The sequence below is a fragment of the Glycine soja genome, chromosome 3, assembly GCF_004193775.1.
Source record: "Glycine soja cultivar W05 chromosome 3, ASM419377v2, whole genome shotgun sequence".
NCBI classification, from domain to species: domain Eukaryota; kingdom Viridiplantae; phylum Streptophyta; class Magnoliopsida; order Fabales; family Fabaceae; genus Glycine; species Glycine soja.
This window is the reverse complement of record NC_041004.1, coordinates 6,148,298-6,167,267: the sequence shown is the minus strand read 5'-3', so window position 1 is coordinate 6,167,267 and position 18,970 is coordinate 6,148,298. Positions and strand designations below refer to the sequence as shown.

At 33.8% G+C, this 18,970-nt stretch overlaps 2 protein-coding genes across 7 annotated transcripts; both read right to left on the bottom strand.

The window, feature by feature from the left end:
* Positions 1–1,914: 1,914 nt before the first annotated feature.
* LOC114406057 (probably inactive leucine-rich repeat receptor-like protein kinase IMK2) lies at positions 1,915–5,857 on the bottom strand. Its single transcript, XM_028368623.1, has 2 exons — positions 3,477–5,857; positions 1,915–2,732 (listed from the first exon to the last, which is right to left on the bottom strand). Exons 1-2 carry the CDS (start codon positions 5,446–5,448, stop codon positions 2,125–2,127), a joined length of 2,580 nt encoding a protein of 859 aa, XP_028224424.1. The 5' UTR covers positions 5,449–5,857; the 3' UTR covers positions 1,915–2,124.
* Positions 5,858–9,235: 3,378 nt separating this feature from the next.
* LOC114406051 (putative disease resistance protein At3g14460) lies at positions 9,236–18,741 on the bottom strand. 6 transcript variants are annotated; one of them, XM_028368617.1, is made up of 11 exons: positions 14,987–18,736; positions 14,484–14,715; positions 14,264–14,371; positions 13,877–14,132; positions 13,443–13,593; positions 11,758–11,854; positions 10,657–10,996; positions 10,360–10,574; positions 9,753–10,247; positions 9,493–9,553; positions 9,236–9,386 (listed from the first exon to the last, which is right to left on the bottom strand). In XM_028368617.1, the coding sequence occupies exon 1, from the start codon at positions 18,601–18,603 to the stop codon at positions 15,007–15,009; it is 3,597 nt and encodes a 1,198-aa protein (XP_028224418.1). In that variant the 5' UTR covers positions 18,604–18,736; the 3' UTR covers positions 9,236–9,386; positions 9,493–9,553; positions 9,753–10,247; positions 10,360–10,574; positions 10,657–10,996; positions 11,758–11,854; positions 13,443–13,593; positions 13,877–14,132; positions 14,264–14,371; positions 14,484–14,715; positions 14,987–15,006. The 6 variants fall into 6 exon arrangements, with proteins under 6 accessions (XP_028224418.1, XP_028224416.1, XP_028224415.1 ...); XM_028368615.1 differs by having other exon boundaries at positions 11,758–11,960; positions 13,443–13,581; XM_028368614.1 differs by having other exon boundaries at positions 11,758–11,921; positions 13,443–13,581.
* Between the last annotated feature and the right edge of the window lie 229 nt (positions 18,742–18,970).

The following is an 18,970-nucleotide window of genomic DNA, read 5'->3' as shown; positions in this document are numbered from 1 at the left end:
AATGTAATTAAAAATATTTATTATAAATTTTAATTATAATATAATTTATACATTCAAAAATGTGTTTGTTATAAATTTTAGTTATATAAAATTAAAAATTTATCTTTATGTGATTCCCGTTTTAAAATACTATTTATAATAAAAGTTTCATGACACCAACTTTTTAACGAATTTAAATTTATAATCATATTTATTCCATGATTAGGCTGATTCTTTTATTATTAATAAACAAAAATATTATTATGTATTTAATTTATGAAAAAGTGTTATACACTTATATAAAATAATTTTATGTTATTATTTAATCATAATTATAATTATTACATATAATAAATTTGTTAATTTTTATAATAATTATTTTTAAAATCAAATCTTAATTTATATTCAGAATTAATTTTCACACCATATATATTAATTTTCTTTTTTTCTTACAGCACACCATATATATTAATATAAAATGAAAATATTGCTCTAGATATGAAATTGGATACTCTGTCAAAGAGACCGAACTAAACTACTTTACAACATATTCATGCTATCTCAAGTAATGATTAAAAGGTAAGCCTAGATCATTGATTGTCAAGAAACAAAAGGACTAATGAGTAATGATTATGCTTTTCTAAACAAAGTGAAAAGGTCATTTCATGATGAAGCCACATGAAGAATTAAAAATTAGAGATACCTTTGAATGAAGATAAGTCCATCCAAAATTAAAGTCTCAAGAATTGTATTATAATGGAGATGAACCAGCTCTATCATGCATTTCTTATTTTCTATCATGCTAAATTTTCCTCTTAAAACTAATTGAGATTTAGTGAAATTGACAAAAATATTAGCTACTTCCTGAGAATTGAAGCAGGTCATGATGAGGAGCTTTCTAACCCTATCACAGCAGATTCATTTTAGACGATTCCAAAAGCTAGATAAATGATATACACCTCTGAAATGGTTAAAAGGGGCCATATGAATAACAATAGATAACTGGCCCTTTCAAAGATTCTCTTTTGACAGGAAGGGGGAGGAGATTTTTGAAGAATATACCTATATATATGTACAACCCTTGGATGAATAATTTCAATTTTATTTTTAAATAACTACTAGATCCTACACAGAACCAAGAAAAAGGAAGTTAATGAGAGAAAAAACTTAAGAAAAAATGTAACTGGGAAGGAAACAAAATAATAAAATTTTCATAGACTGTGAACTTCTAAATATTGCTTAGCATATAGTAGTTATCTCTATTATATCGTAGAATCTCCTATGAGGTTCGAAAGGCCGTGGTTAAAGGAAATTAATTGATTTGTAGCTAGAAATTCTTTGATTTAAAAAATTAACATGGAAACCCGTGTACTACACAGATTTTGAGAGGAAAAGAATAAAAAAATGAAAGTAAAAAACAAATTAAGTAATTTAATAACATAAATGAAAAATAAAACTGTCCAACCAACGTGTCAAGTGATGGTTATACAATTTTAACAATACTATTGATTACTTAACTTACTTTTTATAATTAAGTATAGCATCATAACAAGAGTGTTCATTAGAGTGATATGACATGGAGACCAAGTGTATTAGTGTAAGCAACCGTTACTTAAAAAAATGAAGTGGGTACGAACGATAATAATAATGCTCTTTGTTCTTGATAATGCTCTTTCAAAAAGAAAGGAAAAAGAAAAGTAATTAAATTCATCTCTCTTTCTTTTTCATATTTATATTTGTTGAATGTAGGTGCAAGATGAAAATCTATGAAATGAGACGTAGCTATAGTCAAATTGTTATAAAATTTAATTTAATATTCTTTTGATGTATAAAGCCTGAGGGAAAAACACAGTAACAGTTAGTTGCATGCAGTAATTAATACCATTCAATCAGGTAAAAACAAAAGCATCATCATTTCATAAGATGAAGAACTTGTTTAACAAATATTGAAAACATACATTATTTCTCCAAGTTAAAAAGAATACATAGTGTAAAACAAAATCCTTGCTCGTATATATACATAAACTCAATGAACAAATAAATAAAGAATTAAAACATATATCCTTTCTCTAGTAATTAAAGTAAATGAATAAAAATAATCTCCTTCCTTAACACACACACACACACACTCAGAATCAATTCTCTTTACTCAGTTTCTTGGGCCTTAGCTCCATCATCATCCCCTGAAGCTAAGTCTGGTTTAATCTCCTCCAATTGCTGTAGAACTTGATGAACTTCAGGCCTAGCAGCAGGAGAAGGATCCACACAATGCAATGCTAACTTCAATGTGTTAAGCAATTCATCTCCTATGGCTGGTGCATCCCTCATGAGCTCCAAATCAAACACTTCATTAGTCCACTCTTCCTTCACTATGGATGCCACCCATTGTGGCAAGTCCATGCCATTGGTTGGCTCCCCGGGCGGTTTCCCGGTCAGGAGCTCCAGCATGATGACACCAAGGCTGTACACATCAGTCTTTGTGGTAGGCTTCTTGGTCTTTGAAAGCTCTGGTGCGTTGTAGCCAAGACTTCCTGCGGTGGCAATGATGTTGGTGTTGGCAGAAGTTGTCATCAGCCTTGAGAGGCCAAAATCTGTTATGTGAGCTTCTGTTTGCTCATCCAATAGTATGTTGCTTGATGTGAGGTTCCCGTGTATGATGTTCTCTTGGCTGTGGAGGTAGCTCAAGCCGTGAGTGACTCCCATTGCTATCTTCATCCTTGTTGGCCATTCAATAACAATTTCAGGCCCTCGAGCTACATATGTTAGATATATCATATTTTAGTATCAGAAGCAATGACACAACAAATTAAGAGATACTCTAATTACAGTTTAGTAATTAGCATGAAGGAGTGATGTTTTGTAGTATTAGATATATCGCATATTAGTATCAGAAGCAATGAAACAACACCTAATTATTGTTTAGTACTTATCGTCATGAGCATGTATTAGATGTATCACATAGCAGTATCACAACAAATTAAAAGATTATATCTTAACTAATAAGATACTCTCATTACAGTTTAGTACTTACCATGAAGGAATGATGCTTTATGTTAGATACAGAACGTATTAGATATATCACATCAGTATCAGAATTCAGAAGCAATGAAACAACACATTCTAATTAATGTTTAGTACTCATCATCATGAAGCAATGATGCATATATGCTAGATATATCGTATATCAGAAGCAATGGCACAATAAATTAAAGACTGAATCTTAACCCATAAGATACTCTAATTACAGTTTAGTACCTACCATGAAAGAATGATGATATTGCTATATATAATATATAGCATCCAGTAGATATATCACATATATCGGTATCAAAAGTAATGAAACAACCCAATCTAATTACTATTTAGGACTTACCATGAAGGTAAGATACATATAATTAGATATATCACATATCCGTATCAGAAGCAATGGAAGAATGAATTAAAAGATTAAATCTCAATAAACTCATACGATACACTAATTACCATTTAGTACTTACCATGAAGGAATGATGCTAGGCTTCCTTTGGTCATGTAATCAAACACAAGAAGCTTCTCTCCTTTTGGTCCTAAATAGTAGGCTCTAAGTGCCAAGAGATTTGGGTGTCTGATTTTGCCAAGTGCAGCAACCTCAGTTTCAAACTCCTTCTGCCCTTTAGTGGTCTTTTCCCTCAACCTCTTCACAGCAACTTGGTTACCATCTTCTAGTGTTGCTTTGTATGCTGTCCCAAATGCACTTTTTCCCATTATCTCCGCAGTTGCACACAAAAGATCATCAGCAGTAAACACAAAAGGGCCATCAAAGTGAACTAGTTTCCCACCAGCTTCACCTCCTGATTCAACTTCACCACCAGCTGAGGCACCTTTCTCAACACCCCTGGCAGATGCTGCAGCCTTAGCAGTCTTGCTACTCTTTCTGCTTGAAGCAGCTCTTCTTCTGATCAAACAACACAGCAAGAAGCAGCACAGTACTAACAGAATCAACAAGAGAATACCTGCAACTATGAGGATTATGTCTTTGGTGCTTAGTTTGCGGTGATGCGGCTTCGGAGGAGCATGTGGTGATTGAGCTGGAAGATTATGAGGAGCAGGTGAAGAACATGGTTTTGAACTGATGAATCCACATAGCTCAAGATTCCCTTCAAAAGAGGTAGCATTGAATCTTTTGGAAAGTAGAGATGGGACAGTACCAGATAGGTTGTTGTAAGAGACATTGAATGAAGTGAGTTTTGCAAGTTTGGTAAGGGAATCTGGGATTTCTCCAACTAATTTATTCTCAGAGAAATCAATTTGGATAATGCTTGAGATGTTCCCAAGTGATGGTGGGATTTGGCCATCAAGCTTATTGTTCTTCAGGTTAAGCACGGAAAGGTTGTGCAACCTGTCCATAGAATCTGGAATATGGTTTGCAAGTTGATTGCTTTCTAGATTCAATGAAACAAGAGAGGAGAGGTTAGAGAAGCTAGCAGGAAGGCTTCCATTAATGGCATTGTTTGATAAATCAAGAATCTGAAGCCTGGAAAGTGCACCTAGCTCACTTGGAATAGCCCCTACAATCTGGTTATGACTCAAAGAAACATTTTCAAGCAAAGCAAGCTTCCCTAGAGAAACAGGAATGGTTCCAGAAATAAGATTGTGATCAAGGGTCAAAACTTGAAGCTGGGAAGCTTTCTTCTTTCCAGTTCCACCCCAAGAATCTGGGATAAAACCAGAGAGATTGTTGTGTTGAAGTGCAAGAATGGTTAGAGAAGGAGACATAGTGAGACTACTAGGAATGGATCCGGAAAGTGAGTTGAAGCTCAAATTGATCCTGAATATCCTAGAAGATCTTGCTAAACTAGGAGGGATTTTACCACTGAGGGAATTGTTGCTAATATCCAGAGACTGAAGAATTGGACAGTTTCCCAGGGAAGGAGGGATAGAACCTGAAAGCTTGTTGTTGAAGAGATAAACTCCTCTAAGGTTAGGAAGCAAACCAAGGGTGAAAGGAACTGAACCACCAAGAGCATTGTCATGGAGACTGAGCTTCCTAAGAGACTGAAGTTGGCCAATTTTCTCAGAGATTCTGCCACCCAACCCTCTCCAAGGAAGCTGAATTGCAATAACCTCACCATTCACGCACTTGATTCCAGCCCAACCTCCTGAACAAGCACCTACACCACTGTCATTCCAGCTTTTCAACACCCCTCTGATGTCAATGATCTCATTCTTAATAGCCCTAAGGGCTTGAAAATCAGCCTGAGTCACAACCACCCCATCCCACAAGTGGCCTGAAACATGCTGAATGGTGGAAGTGGAAATCAAAAGAAACAGAAAAAAGGGTAAGAAAATGAAACCACTACCACCACTTTTTTCATTGTTCCCACATTTTCTTCTCCTATCACCACCATTTGAAGCAGAAGAGAGGCTATGGCTAAAAGGGTCTGCGTGGAAACCTTTGACATGATGATGACAAGTGTTGTTGTGTCCCATGAAAGTGGTAAGTAAGTGGGAACTTATAACAAACAATGGCTAAGCAAAAGAAAGAAAAAAAAAGTAAGACACGAACAGGTTCCACTTGCACTCTCTCTTTTTGGGTTTCTCACTTCTTAAAGCAGATAATAGTAGTAGTGGTAGTAGTGTAGTACAATGAAGAACAAAGGGGAGGATCTAAATAACACAAGAAGGGAAGTGGAGAGTGAAAAGAGAGAAGGACATGTGAGTGAAGAAAAGTTGTTGTTGGTGGTGGGGTTTAAGGTTCAAGTTTGAGGTTTGAGGTAGAATGAGTCAAATGTTGCAAAATTTCTTAATGATCCTAACGGCTAGTTTTACTTGTTCATAGTCTAAAATTATTATCATAATATCATAGTCTAAAATTATGATCATAATAACTGCTGCAGCATATTAACGTTGTTGTTGCTGAATGGGTTGGGACACTAGAATAGAAGACTGAGCAGAGATGAGGGTTTCGTCCCTCCAACGGCTACATTGCATTGGATTTGGTTTTTTTGGATACTTATGTTATGTATTCTTAAGGTGGGACCCACTCCTTGCCACGTTCTGCTTGCTCAATGTGGCTGGTCATCATAAATATTATTATAGTATGGGAAGATTTGCCACGCTCATGGAAGACATAACTTGAATTACCCAAATTGCCCTTGAATAACTCTGGTGCAACTTTACAAGATTTGATTTTGCAAAATTAATTTTTGATTGAAACTGAATTTAAAGCCATATGATTTATATTTAGAATTTTTTATTAAATTAATAATAAAATTTGGTATATGTTTGTTTTTGGCTAAATTATTCCGTTGTTCTCTAAATTATTTCAAAAAAATTTCAAATAGATTCTTTAACTAAAAGTAAATAAATGGGTGGATTCCTATCCCTAAACTAAAAAAGTAGGTCTTGGAATTAGTTTATGGGTCTTGAAAATACTAAAAATTACAGCTTATGATAGTTTTAAGAAACTTAAGGACTCAATTAAAAACATTTACATGATGAAAGACAAATTAAAAAAATTAACTTAGGAGTTCAACTAAAAGAACCTAATTTCTAAAAAAAACTAAAAAAATTAGTTGAAAATCAATTTTAAACACATAATCAATTTAATTAAAAAAACATTTATCTAAAATCATATCAATTGGCATTTTAATCCGACTCTAAATAATCTGTACATCCAAACATAATAAAATATCTAAACTTGTGATGCACTTCATTGGGGGCAAAAGTGGAAATTCCTGATCCTTTCTTTTTCTTCTTTTGCATTGTCATTATTTTGTGGTCATAAAGAAGAGGCTTTCGTAGGCATCTTTCTGATGATGGGTTGAGGCATGGTGTGTAATATTGTAATGCACGTAGGGACATCAATGCGACACAGATTGTCCACCTTAATAATTTCATGGTGATGTCGATTATTAGAATACATTATTTGCTCCAAAAAATGGAGCACAAAACATACGAGGAGTTACGAATTGTATTACGTTCGGGGAAAATAATATTCGTGTGTCAGTGTCACATTCAATAACCCCATTATGTTTCGACAAAAAAATGTTATGTTTTGGAAACAAGGGGAAGAACTGAACTCGAAGAAAAATTAGAGGATTGATTGAGGATTAATTTAGGATTAAGGCATTGTGTTCAACTTTTTGAGCAACTAACAAAAATTTGAAATATCAAAAGCAAGATAATAATAATATGTATAGCTTCAATGTTACATTACATTTTTTAATTATATTCATTTTTTGAAAATTCTAATAATTTATCTATATTATTGGCCTTGTTTTAAGAGAAAAAGTCTACAAGGAGAAATTGTCTAATTTCAGTATTCTTTGCGAGTTTCATAAAAATAAATTATAGTGATATTTAAATTAACTTATTAATGAAAAATTTAGGGGGATGTCAATCTTAACCATTTAAATTTAATTAATGATTATTTTCTTTATAACAAATGAAAATAAGCTTCGCTTAATATATGCCTTTTAAAAAATATATATCTGTTCTTCCGAATTCTCTATGCAATATTAAGCTGATAAGAACATTAATTTTTCTCTAAATGATTGAACCTTGTCTGTTCCAAGTCAAATAGTGATTACCCTTAGGCCATGCTTAATTATCTAACACTAGCTTAAATACCTTCTTCCTTCGTACAAATATATCAGGTTTTACTTTTACTTTTAATTCTTATAATATTTATATCTATTATTTCCCCCTTTTATTAATCAAATAAATACTTATATGGCTCCGTCCGGCATTGTCAAATAAATACTTTAGTTAATGTTATCACATGACAACGTCTATTTCAAAAAACAAAAAAAAAAACATGGCAACGTCTATAAAATTATGTAAATATTTTTGCACTGGAAAATTTGGACATCACAAAAATCATAAACAAACAAAATTATAGTTTAAAAGAAAGTAATATATTTATATGAATTTATAAAAAGTTTTAAAATTTATTCAATTTAGACAGAGATTTAATTTTTAAATTTCATATGAAATTATTTGGGGCTTTGGGAATACTCGTATCTAGTAAATATAGATAATAGCATTAGATACTATTGGTTTTTCTTACTGGTCCAGGCGAAGGAAACTAATAAACTACACAAGCTACAAAAATGGGATGCAGATTCTGAAATTGGATTTCATATGTAGTGGGTGTTTGGAAAAGATTAAAAAACGTGGATCCAAACTTCTCTCTGCATGTCCATAATTTAAAATGCATAATTAGTTGCTCATTCTCGTGAATCAATTTTGAAGAAACGGGAAACCAAACATTCCAGTAGTTAATGGGGCGACAAGTTTTATATATATATATATATATATATATATATATATATATATATATATATATATATATATAATTTAGGAAGAATGGATGTGGCTTCAATTCAAGAGGCATGAAAAGTCTCTTTGGGATTAGTTAGATAAGTTTTTAAATATAGTTAAAATATAATGTTGTATAATTTATAAAGATTTTTTTTAAAAGTGGTGACTATTGGAGAATGATTTAAATCTCGCATCACTTAATTAAAAAATAAAAATTATCATCCATTATGTCAACCACTATTAGTTTATGTATTTAATTAGAAAGTAAAATCTTCTTCTTTATTTGGAGAAAAAGTAAAATATTTTTAAAAAAATATGAAAATGAATAGTGAATGTCACCCTTATAGATTCAATCACAAATTCAATTAAACATTAAATAAAATTGTCTAACCAGTATCTAAATTGTATCCAAGTAATTGAGATAGACACTGAGATTTTCTAATAATTTTATTATTTGAGGAGAAAACACACGTGTGAGGACGAAACGAAATCGGATCCGCTCCAGCCCTCTTCAGCAGCAATCACAGCCCTTGAATTTAGTTAAATCTAATGGTCTAAAATTTGTAATTGACAACCAATAAAAAATTACAAGCACATTATAAAATAAACACTTTTTAAAAATAAAAATAACTTAATTATTAATTTCTTCCCTAAATCATTTAAAATAATTAATTTGATGACCAAAAAGTTTAATTTAATTTTCAATTTCTAAAAGATTCAATTTAATTTTTAAATTTTTTAAAATAAATAAATTTAATATTAAATTATTTTAAATATTAAATTAAATTATTTTAAATAATTTGATAATGTCATCCTAAAGAATAAATGATCAAATGTACCCCCAAATTTCGAAACAAATGACCACAGCGAAATTGAGTGCCACTGAATACATAATTCGGTGACGGCAAGGAGAAAATGGCAAGAGAAGTTTTTGATAGAAATATTTGGGAGAAAGACAGAATAAGGAGAGATGTATTTTTTTTCATTGCAGAAGTCTGATTGTATTCAACTATGAAGAGAATGTGTTAAAGCACCAGTACATTAATGTATTTCTCAATTGCAGTAGGATGGACACATTCCATATATGAGATTCAGTCTCCATCCTGCAAATATAAACAAAATATATAGTAATTTTTTTAACTGTTTTAAGAAAAGTGGTAAATATGGATGTTTGCCAAATCATAAATCAGAACATTGCTTGATGCTTACTATTTTGTTACCATAAAAATGTACAATGTTGAAATGTTCAACTGGTTAGAAGTTTTGCATCCTGAGAAGGAAAAAAAAATAAAGAAAATATAAGGGGGTTATGGCATTTGAATAGTGCAAAAAAGAAAAAAAAAAATCATGGTCATTATTAAACTGAACCAGACTATTGCAGTTGACTTTCACTTCTGAAATTTATTTGACTTACATAAATATATATACTTTAGTATTTCCTTTAAAGTGGTAAAGATCAATGACCTTACCCATCAGACGTCATTCTTCCTTCAAACTTTCCAAGTTCTTTTGATTTCAAAATCTCTTGCCAGAACTCATTCCATACAATGAAGCATGTACCGCTAAGGTGCTCAAACTTCTGTTATGCAAGTTTGAATGTTTGATCTCTGAGAACATCATGGTAACCTTCCACACACATGAAACCACCACCTCCCCTCTTATGTTTTGCATCAAAAGCTTTGAATGTAAGATTTCCTTTCTTCCAGTTCTTTCCCATTCAGTGCACTGGTGTAAGTGCAAATCAGTAGTATGTAACAGAATTCACTTCTAATAACATGTACAGGCCACTTTGAGCATTTTGATTACTGACCAAACTTGAAAAAATTCATAGATTCAAGCAGCATGGGAAATTCAACCTGTACTTATTGGGATAAACCTTTCAGAAGTGCCCCACCTATGTATATCCATCTTTGCACCAAATAAAAAAGTGATGACCTGCCTAGGGAGCAGTATATTACAATTTCCTACAACAGAATAATAATGGAAAAAGCAAAACCTCAGATACGTTCTAGCAGAGAATTTGAAATGTCTAGCAGTTAAAGGATATGCAACATTTTCAATAATCCGCCAGTATACCAAGGAAGACTGCATGCCTTATGGAAAGATCTGAGATCGTCCTATGTAGTTGTCCTGATATGCATGGCTTTTCATCCTCTCCATTGTATGCAATGAAAAGTTTTTCAGTTAATAATTCAGGTGTTTAGAAAGCATCAGTATCACGTCAATTAAATCAGAAGTTCCATTTAGATCTTGTTCAAAGTTGAATTCATATCCATTGACAGGTGCAGTTTCTACAGGACAAAAAAAAAACAAACATTGTTGCAAAAGCAACATTGAAAGGAAGGTAATGTAATTGTGAAGGTCTAGTTATACCTGTGTTTGATTACAGATACAGCAGTGCTACCGCCACAAAATCCATCAGTGTCAATGTTCTTAGCAAGCTTTTCATCTATTCACTGAAGCACCTCATAAAGGTTCCCTCCCATGAAGGAAAGGACATGTTTTGGTTATCCTCAACATGGACATCACTATGACTGCCACCATTTGTAGCATTAGCATGACAGTGTTTCATGGCCTTTTCTTGAGACAGTTTGATTGGTGCTGAGAATTTTGAGGGTAGATTGTCACGTATGCACTGTGATAACCTGTGTCCTAGAGGATCATGACCATCAAACACGTCACAAAAGATCATGTCTTTTTTTCCAGTGAAGTCCTGATAATGTATCATATTAAGCATTAGTCCAAGCCGTGAATATCATTCTCTAAGAATCATTATGCTTTATTAAAAACCATAAGATAAAGTTACTATTCAACCATGAAGTTAAAGATGACTATCAATGCTAGTAACATAGAGATAAAGCTTCGCCATCTTAAGGCTCATGCTGTTACATCATATGGCTATTGAAGAAGATTCCAAACTTAATAAATCATCTTAATATTTGTTTTGAAGAAAACATATTTTAAATTATGACATGACAAATTATTGGACTAAGCTATGGCATAAAATATGCAGAAGCAAATAGTTCTGCCTCTGCAGTCCATAGTAATGAATCTTCATCCGCATAAAAAATGTTCAATTAAAATAGAAAAGAAAGATACTAAATATAGGTAATCAAGAAATTGCCATGAGAGCATTAGTTAAAATATTTGTAAAGTATACCAAAAAAATAAAATAAAACCATTGCCATGAGAGCATTATCCATTTAACTCAAAATGGTATTGCCATGTCAATAATCAAGAAATTGCAGCTCAATTGTTAAGGATTTAAAAGGTGGAAATTTTTTATTTAAAACTTGATGCTCTTTAATTCTTTTAGCAAAGAAAGCATGGCAATGACATGAAAAAAAATCAGTTAAGACTTAAGAACGATTTTTTAATGAGAAGAGAAAAACACATGTCGAGAGCACAATGAAGTAAGAAATAAAAAATAAACCAAATCCATCTGCAAACAGATGAATGAAGAATTAATCTTACCTGCCAAACCTTCAATGCATCTTGATTAACTCCTTTTGAACCTTTTTGGCTGTACATTGACACAAACGTAGAGGACCCTTTTAACATGACCCTGGCCCTACCATGTTCACATGCACCATCGTCATTATTATGGTTACATTCAGATTCCACATCATGCACCTTCCCTACAAATGAAACATGACAACTGCAACACCCTCCCATGTCTTACATGCACAACAAAAATTTCCAAAATATAAAGAGGGCCCCACAAATTTCCACAGAAAACAAGGAAAGGAAAAATTGCATGCAAGAGTTTACGTTTTTGAGAAAAATTGGATGACTAAACCTTGAATTGGGATAAAAAAAATGTTGGGGTTTTGTCCTTCAATTATCTATAGCAGTACGTAGTTCAGTTTTTAATTTGTTTGCAGTTGTCACCACGAACTTAATTTTGGATTGTAAGTTAAGTATTTGAACTGGCTTAGTTCTATTTTAGATTAAAATGATCGTTATCTAACTAATAGTGTTTTTATTAGTAGTTAATATCGAATCGAAAAACTTAATTCGACAGCTACACATATTTTAGTTGTGTTGTGAGTAACGGATAAACACATTAGTTGCCTTCTTTTATAGTTTTATCTGAAATGAGTTTCCATTTGTTTATTCTTAATTTTATAGATTCTCTATTTCACATTTGATGACAATACGTTAGTTTTTTTTAAAATGAATATATGTTTATTGTTTAAAAAATAATTGTATTCACGAACAAAGTCATTATAATTAAAAGATAATTAAATTTCTTAAACATGTCAATAAAACGTTAACTTTTGATCATTTGGTTAAAAAATTTATTTAGAAATTTATTTTTTCAAGAATGGGAATGTTAATTTTTAGGAGTTATTTTTAGTGAGAAATATTTTAGGATTTTTTATTTCAATGAGAGCATTTTTTATAAATTTATCTTAACATCTTACATCTTTGAAATCCATTTCACCTTTATCTTTAAATTAAAGTTTAATATTTTAAAAATTTTCAATAGTTAAAAATAATATTTTATCACAATATAAATCGTTTATCACAAATCTAAAATGAGTAAGAAACAATGAGAAACATTGTATGCATTGACATGAACAACTTTTGAAACTATGATCTAAAGGAAAATAAGAAACAATGAGTAAGAACAAAGCTTTGGGGCAAATTTAAAGGGAAACAAGAAACAAGAATGAGAAAGAACAAAGACAATTGCCTAATAAATCAGCTTAGAGAATAATAAGCTTTATGAATTCTAGGTAATGACTGAAATCAGGACTTTGCTTCTCAGATAGACCACAATCTCCTACCCAAGACCCTCTAGTTTCTATTCCTTGTTCATTGTTCTTATTGTATTTTAAATCATCCAAGTTTCACATAGGTTACAAAATTGATGCAAGGCAAGGGAGGGACAATAAAACATAACATTAAGAAGAAAACAACATTGTCTTATTTTTTCTATCTTCTTTTTATTCCTTGTTGAATGTTTTGGAAAATTTCCTAGAGATGTTAGACAGGAACTGCAATTTATTTTGTTATTTAAAATCATCCATGGTGTGATTGTTAAGTTGGTTCACGAATCCTTGGTATTACTAGCAAGATCTAAACCCTTATCAATTTTATATGAACCCTCATAGAATAAGAAGCTTTAGTGTCTTGAATTCAGTAATTATTACCTATCTGAACCAGTCAAGTCATGGCTTAAGGCCTGTATGCTCAGGGAGTTGCTGGTGCTATGCTCCAGATGGTGCCATGGAACAATCTTAAACACTCTGCCATCAGCTGACTGCGCCCTCGCTTCCTCCTCCTTTTGCCCTGGAAGATCAGCTTTACACGCATAAATATGAGCTTTCTGGTGTTTTACTTGAAAGTTTTCCTGACAATAATATTTTCCACAATATATATTTGCATAACTTTGCATCTACTAATGTGATTTTTCTTCAAAGCATCTCTAGCATGTGATTGAAACACTGTGAATTACATATTGGAGATGTAAATGATCCAACCTAGGAGAAAATGGCAACAGAAGTTTTTGACAGAAAAATTTGTGAGAAAGACAGAATATGCAGAGATGTTTGACCTTTAGTATGGTAAAGATCAATGACCTTACCCATCAGATATCATTCTTCCTTCAAACTTCCCAAGTTGTTTTTATTTGAAAATCACTTGCCAGAACTCATTCCATACAATGAAGCCTGTACCGTTAAGGTGCTCAAACTTTGGTTATGCAAGTTTGAAAGTTTGATCTCTGAGAACATCATGGAAACCTTCCACACAGATGAAACCACCACCTTCCCTCTTATGTTTTGCATCAAAAGCTTTGAATGTAAGATTTCCTTTCTTCCAGTTCTTTCCCATTCAGTGCACTGGTGTAAGGGCAAATCAGTAGTATGTAACAGAATTCACATCTAATAACATGTACAGCCTACTTTGAGCATTTTGCTTACTGACCAAACTTGCAAAAATTCATAGATTCAAGCAGTATGAGAAATTCAACCTGTACATATTGGGATAAACCTTTCAGAAGTGTTCCACCTATATATATCCATCTTTGCATCAAACACAAAAGTGATGACCTGCCTAGGGAGCAGTATATGACAATTTCCTACAACAGAATAATAATGGAAAAAGCAAAACCTCAGATATGTTCTAGCAGAGAATTTTAAATGGATAGCAGTTAAAGGATATGCAACATTTTCAATAATCTGCCAGTATACCTAGGAAGACTGCATGACTTGTCGAAAGATCTGAGATCTTCCCATGCAGTTGTCCTGATATAGCTTTTCATCCTCTCTATTGTATGCAATGAAAAGCTTTTCAGTTTCTAATTCATGTGTTTAGAATGCATCAGTGTCACGTCAATTAAATCAGAAGTTCCATTTAGATCTTGTTCAAAGTTGAATTCATATCCATTGACAGGTGCAGTTTCTACAGGACAATCTATCATCTCTGAAAAACAAAGTACACCCAATTACACTTTGAACACTGACAGAGAATGTAACAAGATGAAACAACCACCATGATTGCCGATATATTGAGAAAGTTCAAATACAATGGCATTGATTAATAACATTTCTTCAGGGTAATAACACTTGTTGAATGAAATGAATAAATTAACTGTGAGAATAAAAAGACATGAAAAGAAAGATATCCTTGACTGAAATAGTTTTGTTTGGTTAGACTTAGAAGACGATGAAGTAGGTCAAAGAAGGAGAATTACCCGGTGCTCATCCTTGGTCACTAAATCCATCTATTGTCAACTTTAATGTGACGGATGTGGGATATTTTAGGCCAAATTTGAGGGTGCTTCCTGCGGCATTGTTTTCCCAGCAAAGGACAACTCTCTATGGTTAATTCTATTAGAGAGACAGGAAGCCTTTCTCCAGCCATATTCTCCAGCTTTAGACAACCGTCAATTACTAATTGTTGCAGGGATGTGAGATGGAGAAGCCCCGTGCAGTCCAGCATCTCCAGATTTGACAACTTATATAGCTTCAAAGACGTAAGGGAGGGAGGCAGCAAACCCTCCTTAGGGAAGGACTTGATGCCATCACATGGACCCCAAACAGAGAGATCAGTAAGCATGCCCATGGATGGCCATGCTAGGCCGCTCAGTAGTTTCTCACAATTCTCAATCCAAACTGTTTTCAGGTTAGGTGGCATACCCCCTTCTGGAAACGACTCAATTTTTGGGCAGTTGGATATGCCGAGAAGTTCTAACTTTGGGAGAAGACTACTTATTTTGTCAGGTAATGGCTTCAACTTGTTGCAATGCCAAACTTCAATTCGAGTCAAATTGGGCGCAGGCAATCCTTTTCTACAGAATGATACAAAGTTGGGGCATTCATAAATGCTCAAAGAACACAGACTCTTAAATGACTCTGCCCCTGAAACCAAAAGAGATTCCAGATGTTTACAGTATCTGATTTCGAGACTTTTGAGATTTGGAAAAGTAACCAATGGAAGAGACCTGAGAAAATCACAACTATTAATTAGAGACAGTGATTCCAGTAACTCGTGCTTGTGTTGGGTCGGGAATTCCAGATTTTTAAGATTGCTGATATGCAGAGCCTTCAGAGATGCAGGCAGACGACCACCCGGAAATGATATGGCTGACGAACAATCACTCAATTTTAAATGTTGGAGGCAAGTTGGCTCAATGCTGGTGATGGCCTTAATCATGGACTCCACCACTGGGCTTCCTGCTACTTCTATCGATTCCAACAAAAGAGGAAACACATGCAACGATACATTAGTGCGGCAATACTCTATTGTAAGAGACTTGAGTAGAGGAAAGGCGTCTGACTCAGGGGTACTCCACAACTCCAAGGAAAACATGCAAACAATGGATAGAGTTTCAAGGGAAGAAAAGGGTGTCACAGAAGAAGGACAATCTTCATTTTTGTAAAACCCTGCATCAACAGTCTTCACTGAACCCAAGTTTGAAATATAGAGCTCCTTAAGAGATGGTAGTTGCCCAAGCGAAGGAAGCACACAACAGTAAATACAGTCACTTAAACGTAGACATGTCATGTTGTGGTAGTAAAAATTTCCCACCCAATCTGGAAATATGGTTCCATAATAGCCCTGTATTGTTAGAGATTCCAGGCCTTGGTGAGGTTTCAATTTGCACAGTACATCTAATTCAGTTTGGAAGTCGCTGCCATTAGACCATAGAAAGGATAAATGATTAATGTGCTTCTTATCCAGCATCCTAGCCTCCAATGCTTCATTGCTTCTGGTTACATTTTCCAAATTCCTAATAGAAAGCGAACCATGAAGATTTGAAAGTGTCCCCAGTTCTTTGATTCCGTTCTCTTTATCCTTGCCCACAATAAAGAAATCCAAATGCTGCAAATGACTTAACATTCCCATTCCTCTAGGCATCTCTCCTATCTCAGTACCATCAATATGAAGATGACACAAGTTTACAAGATTTTGCATGTCAGTAGGCAACCTGGTCAACTTGTCGCAATCAGACAACACCAGAGTTTGTAGATTGTACAAATTACATAATGACTCCGGCAGTGTTTTTATACTTGTATCAGAGAGATTTAAATAACGCAAGTGGATCAATTTACCTATTGAATCAGGCAAAACATCCAGCGTTTTAAAGTTACAAAATGATAAAACTCTCAAACACTTAAGCTTCGACACTACAATACCTGGTGCATTTTCATTGTTGAACGGGGAATCTTGAAAATCAATTGCCAAGAAAGTTCTCAAAGATTGTAGTTTGTTAAAAACTTCAATATCTGAGATTGGATCACTGAACTCTGTAACTGACAAATGACGAGTCTTCATACCAATCTTGGTTTCTTTTCCAAGTTCTTCCGATCTGAAATAGAATTCTCCACCAAGGTATAATGCTAGATCATGCACGAGATCATGCATTACAAAAAAATTGTCCCCATAACTTGAATGTTGAAAAAATGATCTTGAAACTAAATCATCAAAATACTCATAACCAATTTCTAACACCTTTCCTTTGTTTGGAAGCTTCAAAAGATCTTCAGCCATCCACAACAAGATCAAGTCATTTTTTTTAAATTCATAATCTTTGGGGTATAATGAACAATAAACAAAGCACCGTTTCAGATGTGGAGGGAGATAATGATAACTAATTCTCAAGGCTGGAATAATTTTACACTGACTTTCAGGCAGTTCCCAAATGTCACTTTCAAGTATATTATTCCAATCCCTAATAGCATGCTTTCTCCTCAACATACCTCCCAGTGAGCGTGCTGCTAAAGGCAATCCATTACACTTTTTAACAATCTCCCTTCCAATTTCTTCTAAAGCTCTTCTATCCTCCCCACTTGATTCTGAGAGAGGAAATGCGTGGTTTGCAAACACTAGCCAACAATCTTCATTTGACAATTTACTTAGAGGATAAACTTGAACAATACGGTAAGGGACTACATTCACTACATTTTCATTGCGGGTTGTAAAGAGAATTTTACTTCCCCTTTTTCCATGCAGCAATGGTTTTGTAAGATTACTCCAATTATCAATGTCCTCGATCCATACATCATCCAAGACAATTAAGAATTTTTTATCTTTCAGCTTATCCATCAACTCATGTTGAAGTAAGTTTAGATCATTCAATTTACAAGACTTTTGAGTAATTTGCTCTATCATAGTTTTTGTGACCTTCACAATATCAAATTGATCAGAAACACAAACCCATGCATTTAAATCAAACAACATTTCCTTCAAATTGCCATCGTTGAACACAGATCGGGCTAGAGTGGTTTTTCCAACCCCACCCATGCCTACAATAGCGATAACAGACACTGGTACACCATCACTGCTATCCTTTACCAACTCCATTATGGCCCCCTTGTCTGTATCCCTACCATGCATACCATATCCATCTTCCAGAGATGTTGTTGGCAGAGCATTCCATGGCTCGTTGCTCTCCCCTGCCATCACTTGCAAAGGAAGACCCTTCATTCCTTCTAGAACTTTATCTAATTTGCCAACTACTTTTTCCAACTTACTGGCCATTTTCCTATTGGTAAAGTGAGAAAACACTTTTCGTACCTTGTTTTGAGTTGCAGCTTTGGTCGAAATTTCATCCAGCATGTCATCGGCATCATAAAGAACATCCTTGAGCTGAATGAGCCACTGGTTGACACTGGAGAGTTTGATTTGTTTCTTCTCAGCATCATCAAGCACAGATCCAACCGCACTCAGATTGCTCTTCAAGTTCTTAAGCAAATTGAGGTCAACCTTCTTTCCACGGAAGAAGTCAACAACCTCATCGGTAGCAAGCTTGTCGAACACAACATTGAGGAAAGCAGAGAGAAACGCACCACCAACTAACTCAGCCATGATCCGAAGAAGAAAGACAAGGGATAGGAATTGGTTAGAACAAAGTGGATTGGTTCTTGAAAAGGTTAAGTGATATGATGAGATCTGATTTAAGTCGCTCTGCTAAATAAGACAGTAACAGAGTGTAGGGTTGTCCTTGGTTGGAAGGTAGGTGTCATGTCCTTTTCCTATCTAATTAATTATTACAATTGTATGTTTTCTGGGACCGCTTTTGAGTGTTGTCAACTTCATGCATTTGATTTGATGTATTGTTTATCATTTCAAGCCATTAACTTCATCAACCGAATTTAGCTGTAAACAATAATAATAATAATAACAATAATAAAAGATGCTAAATAAATTAACGTCTTTTGTGAAGCCATATGTG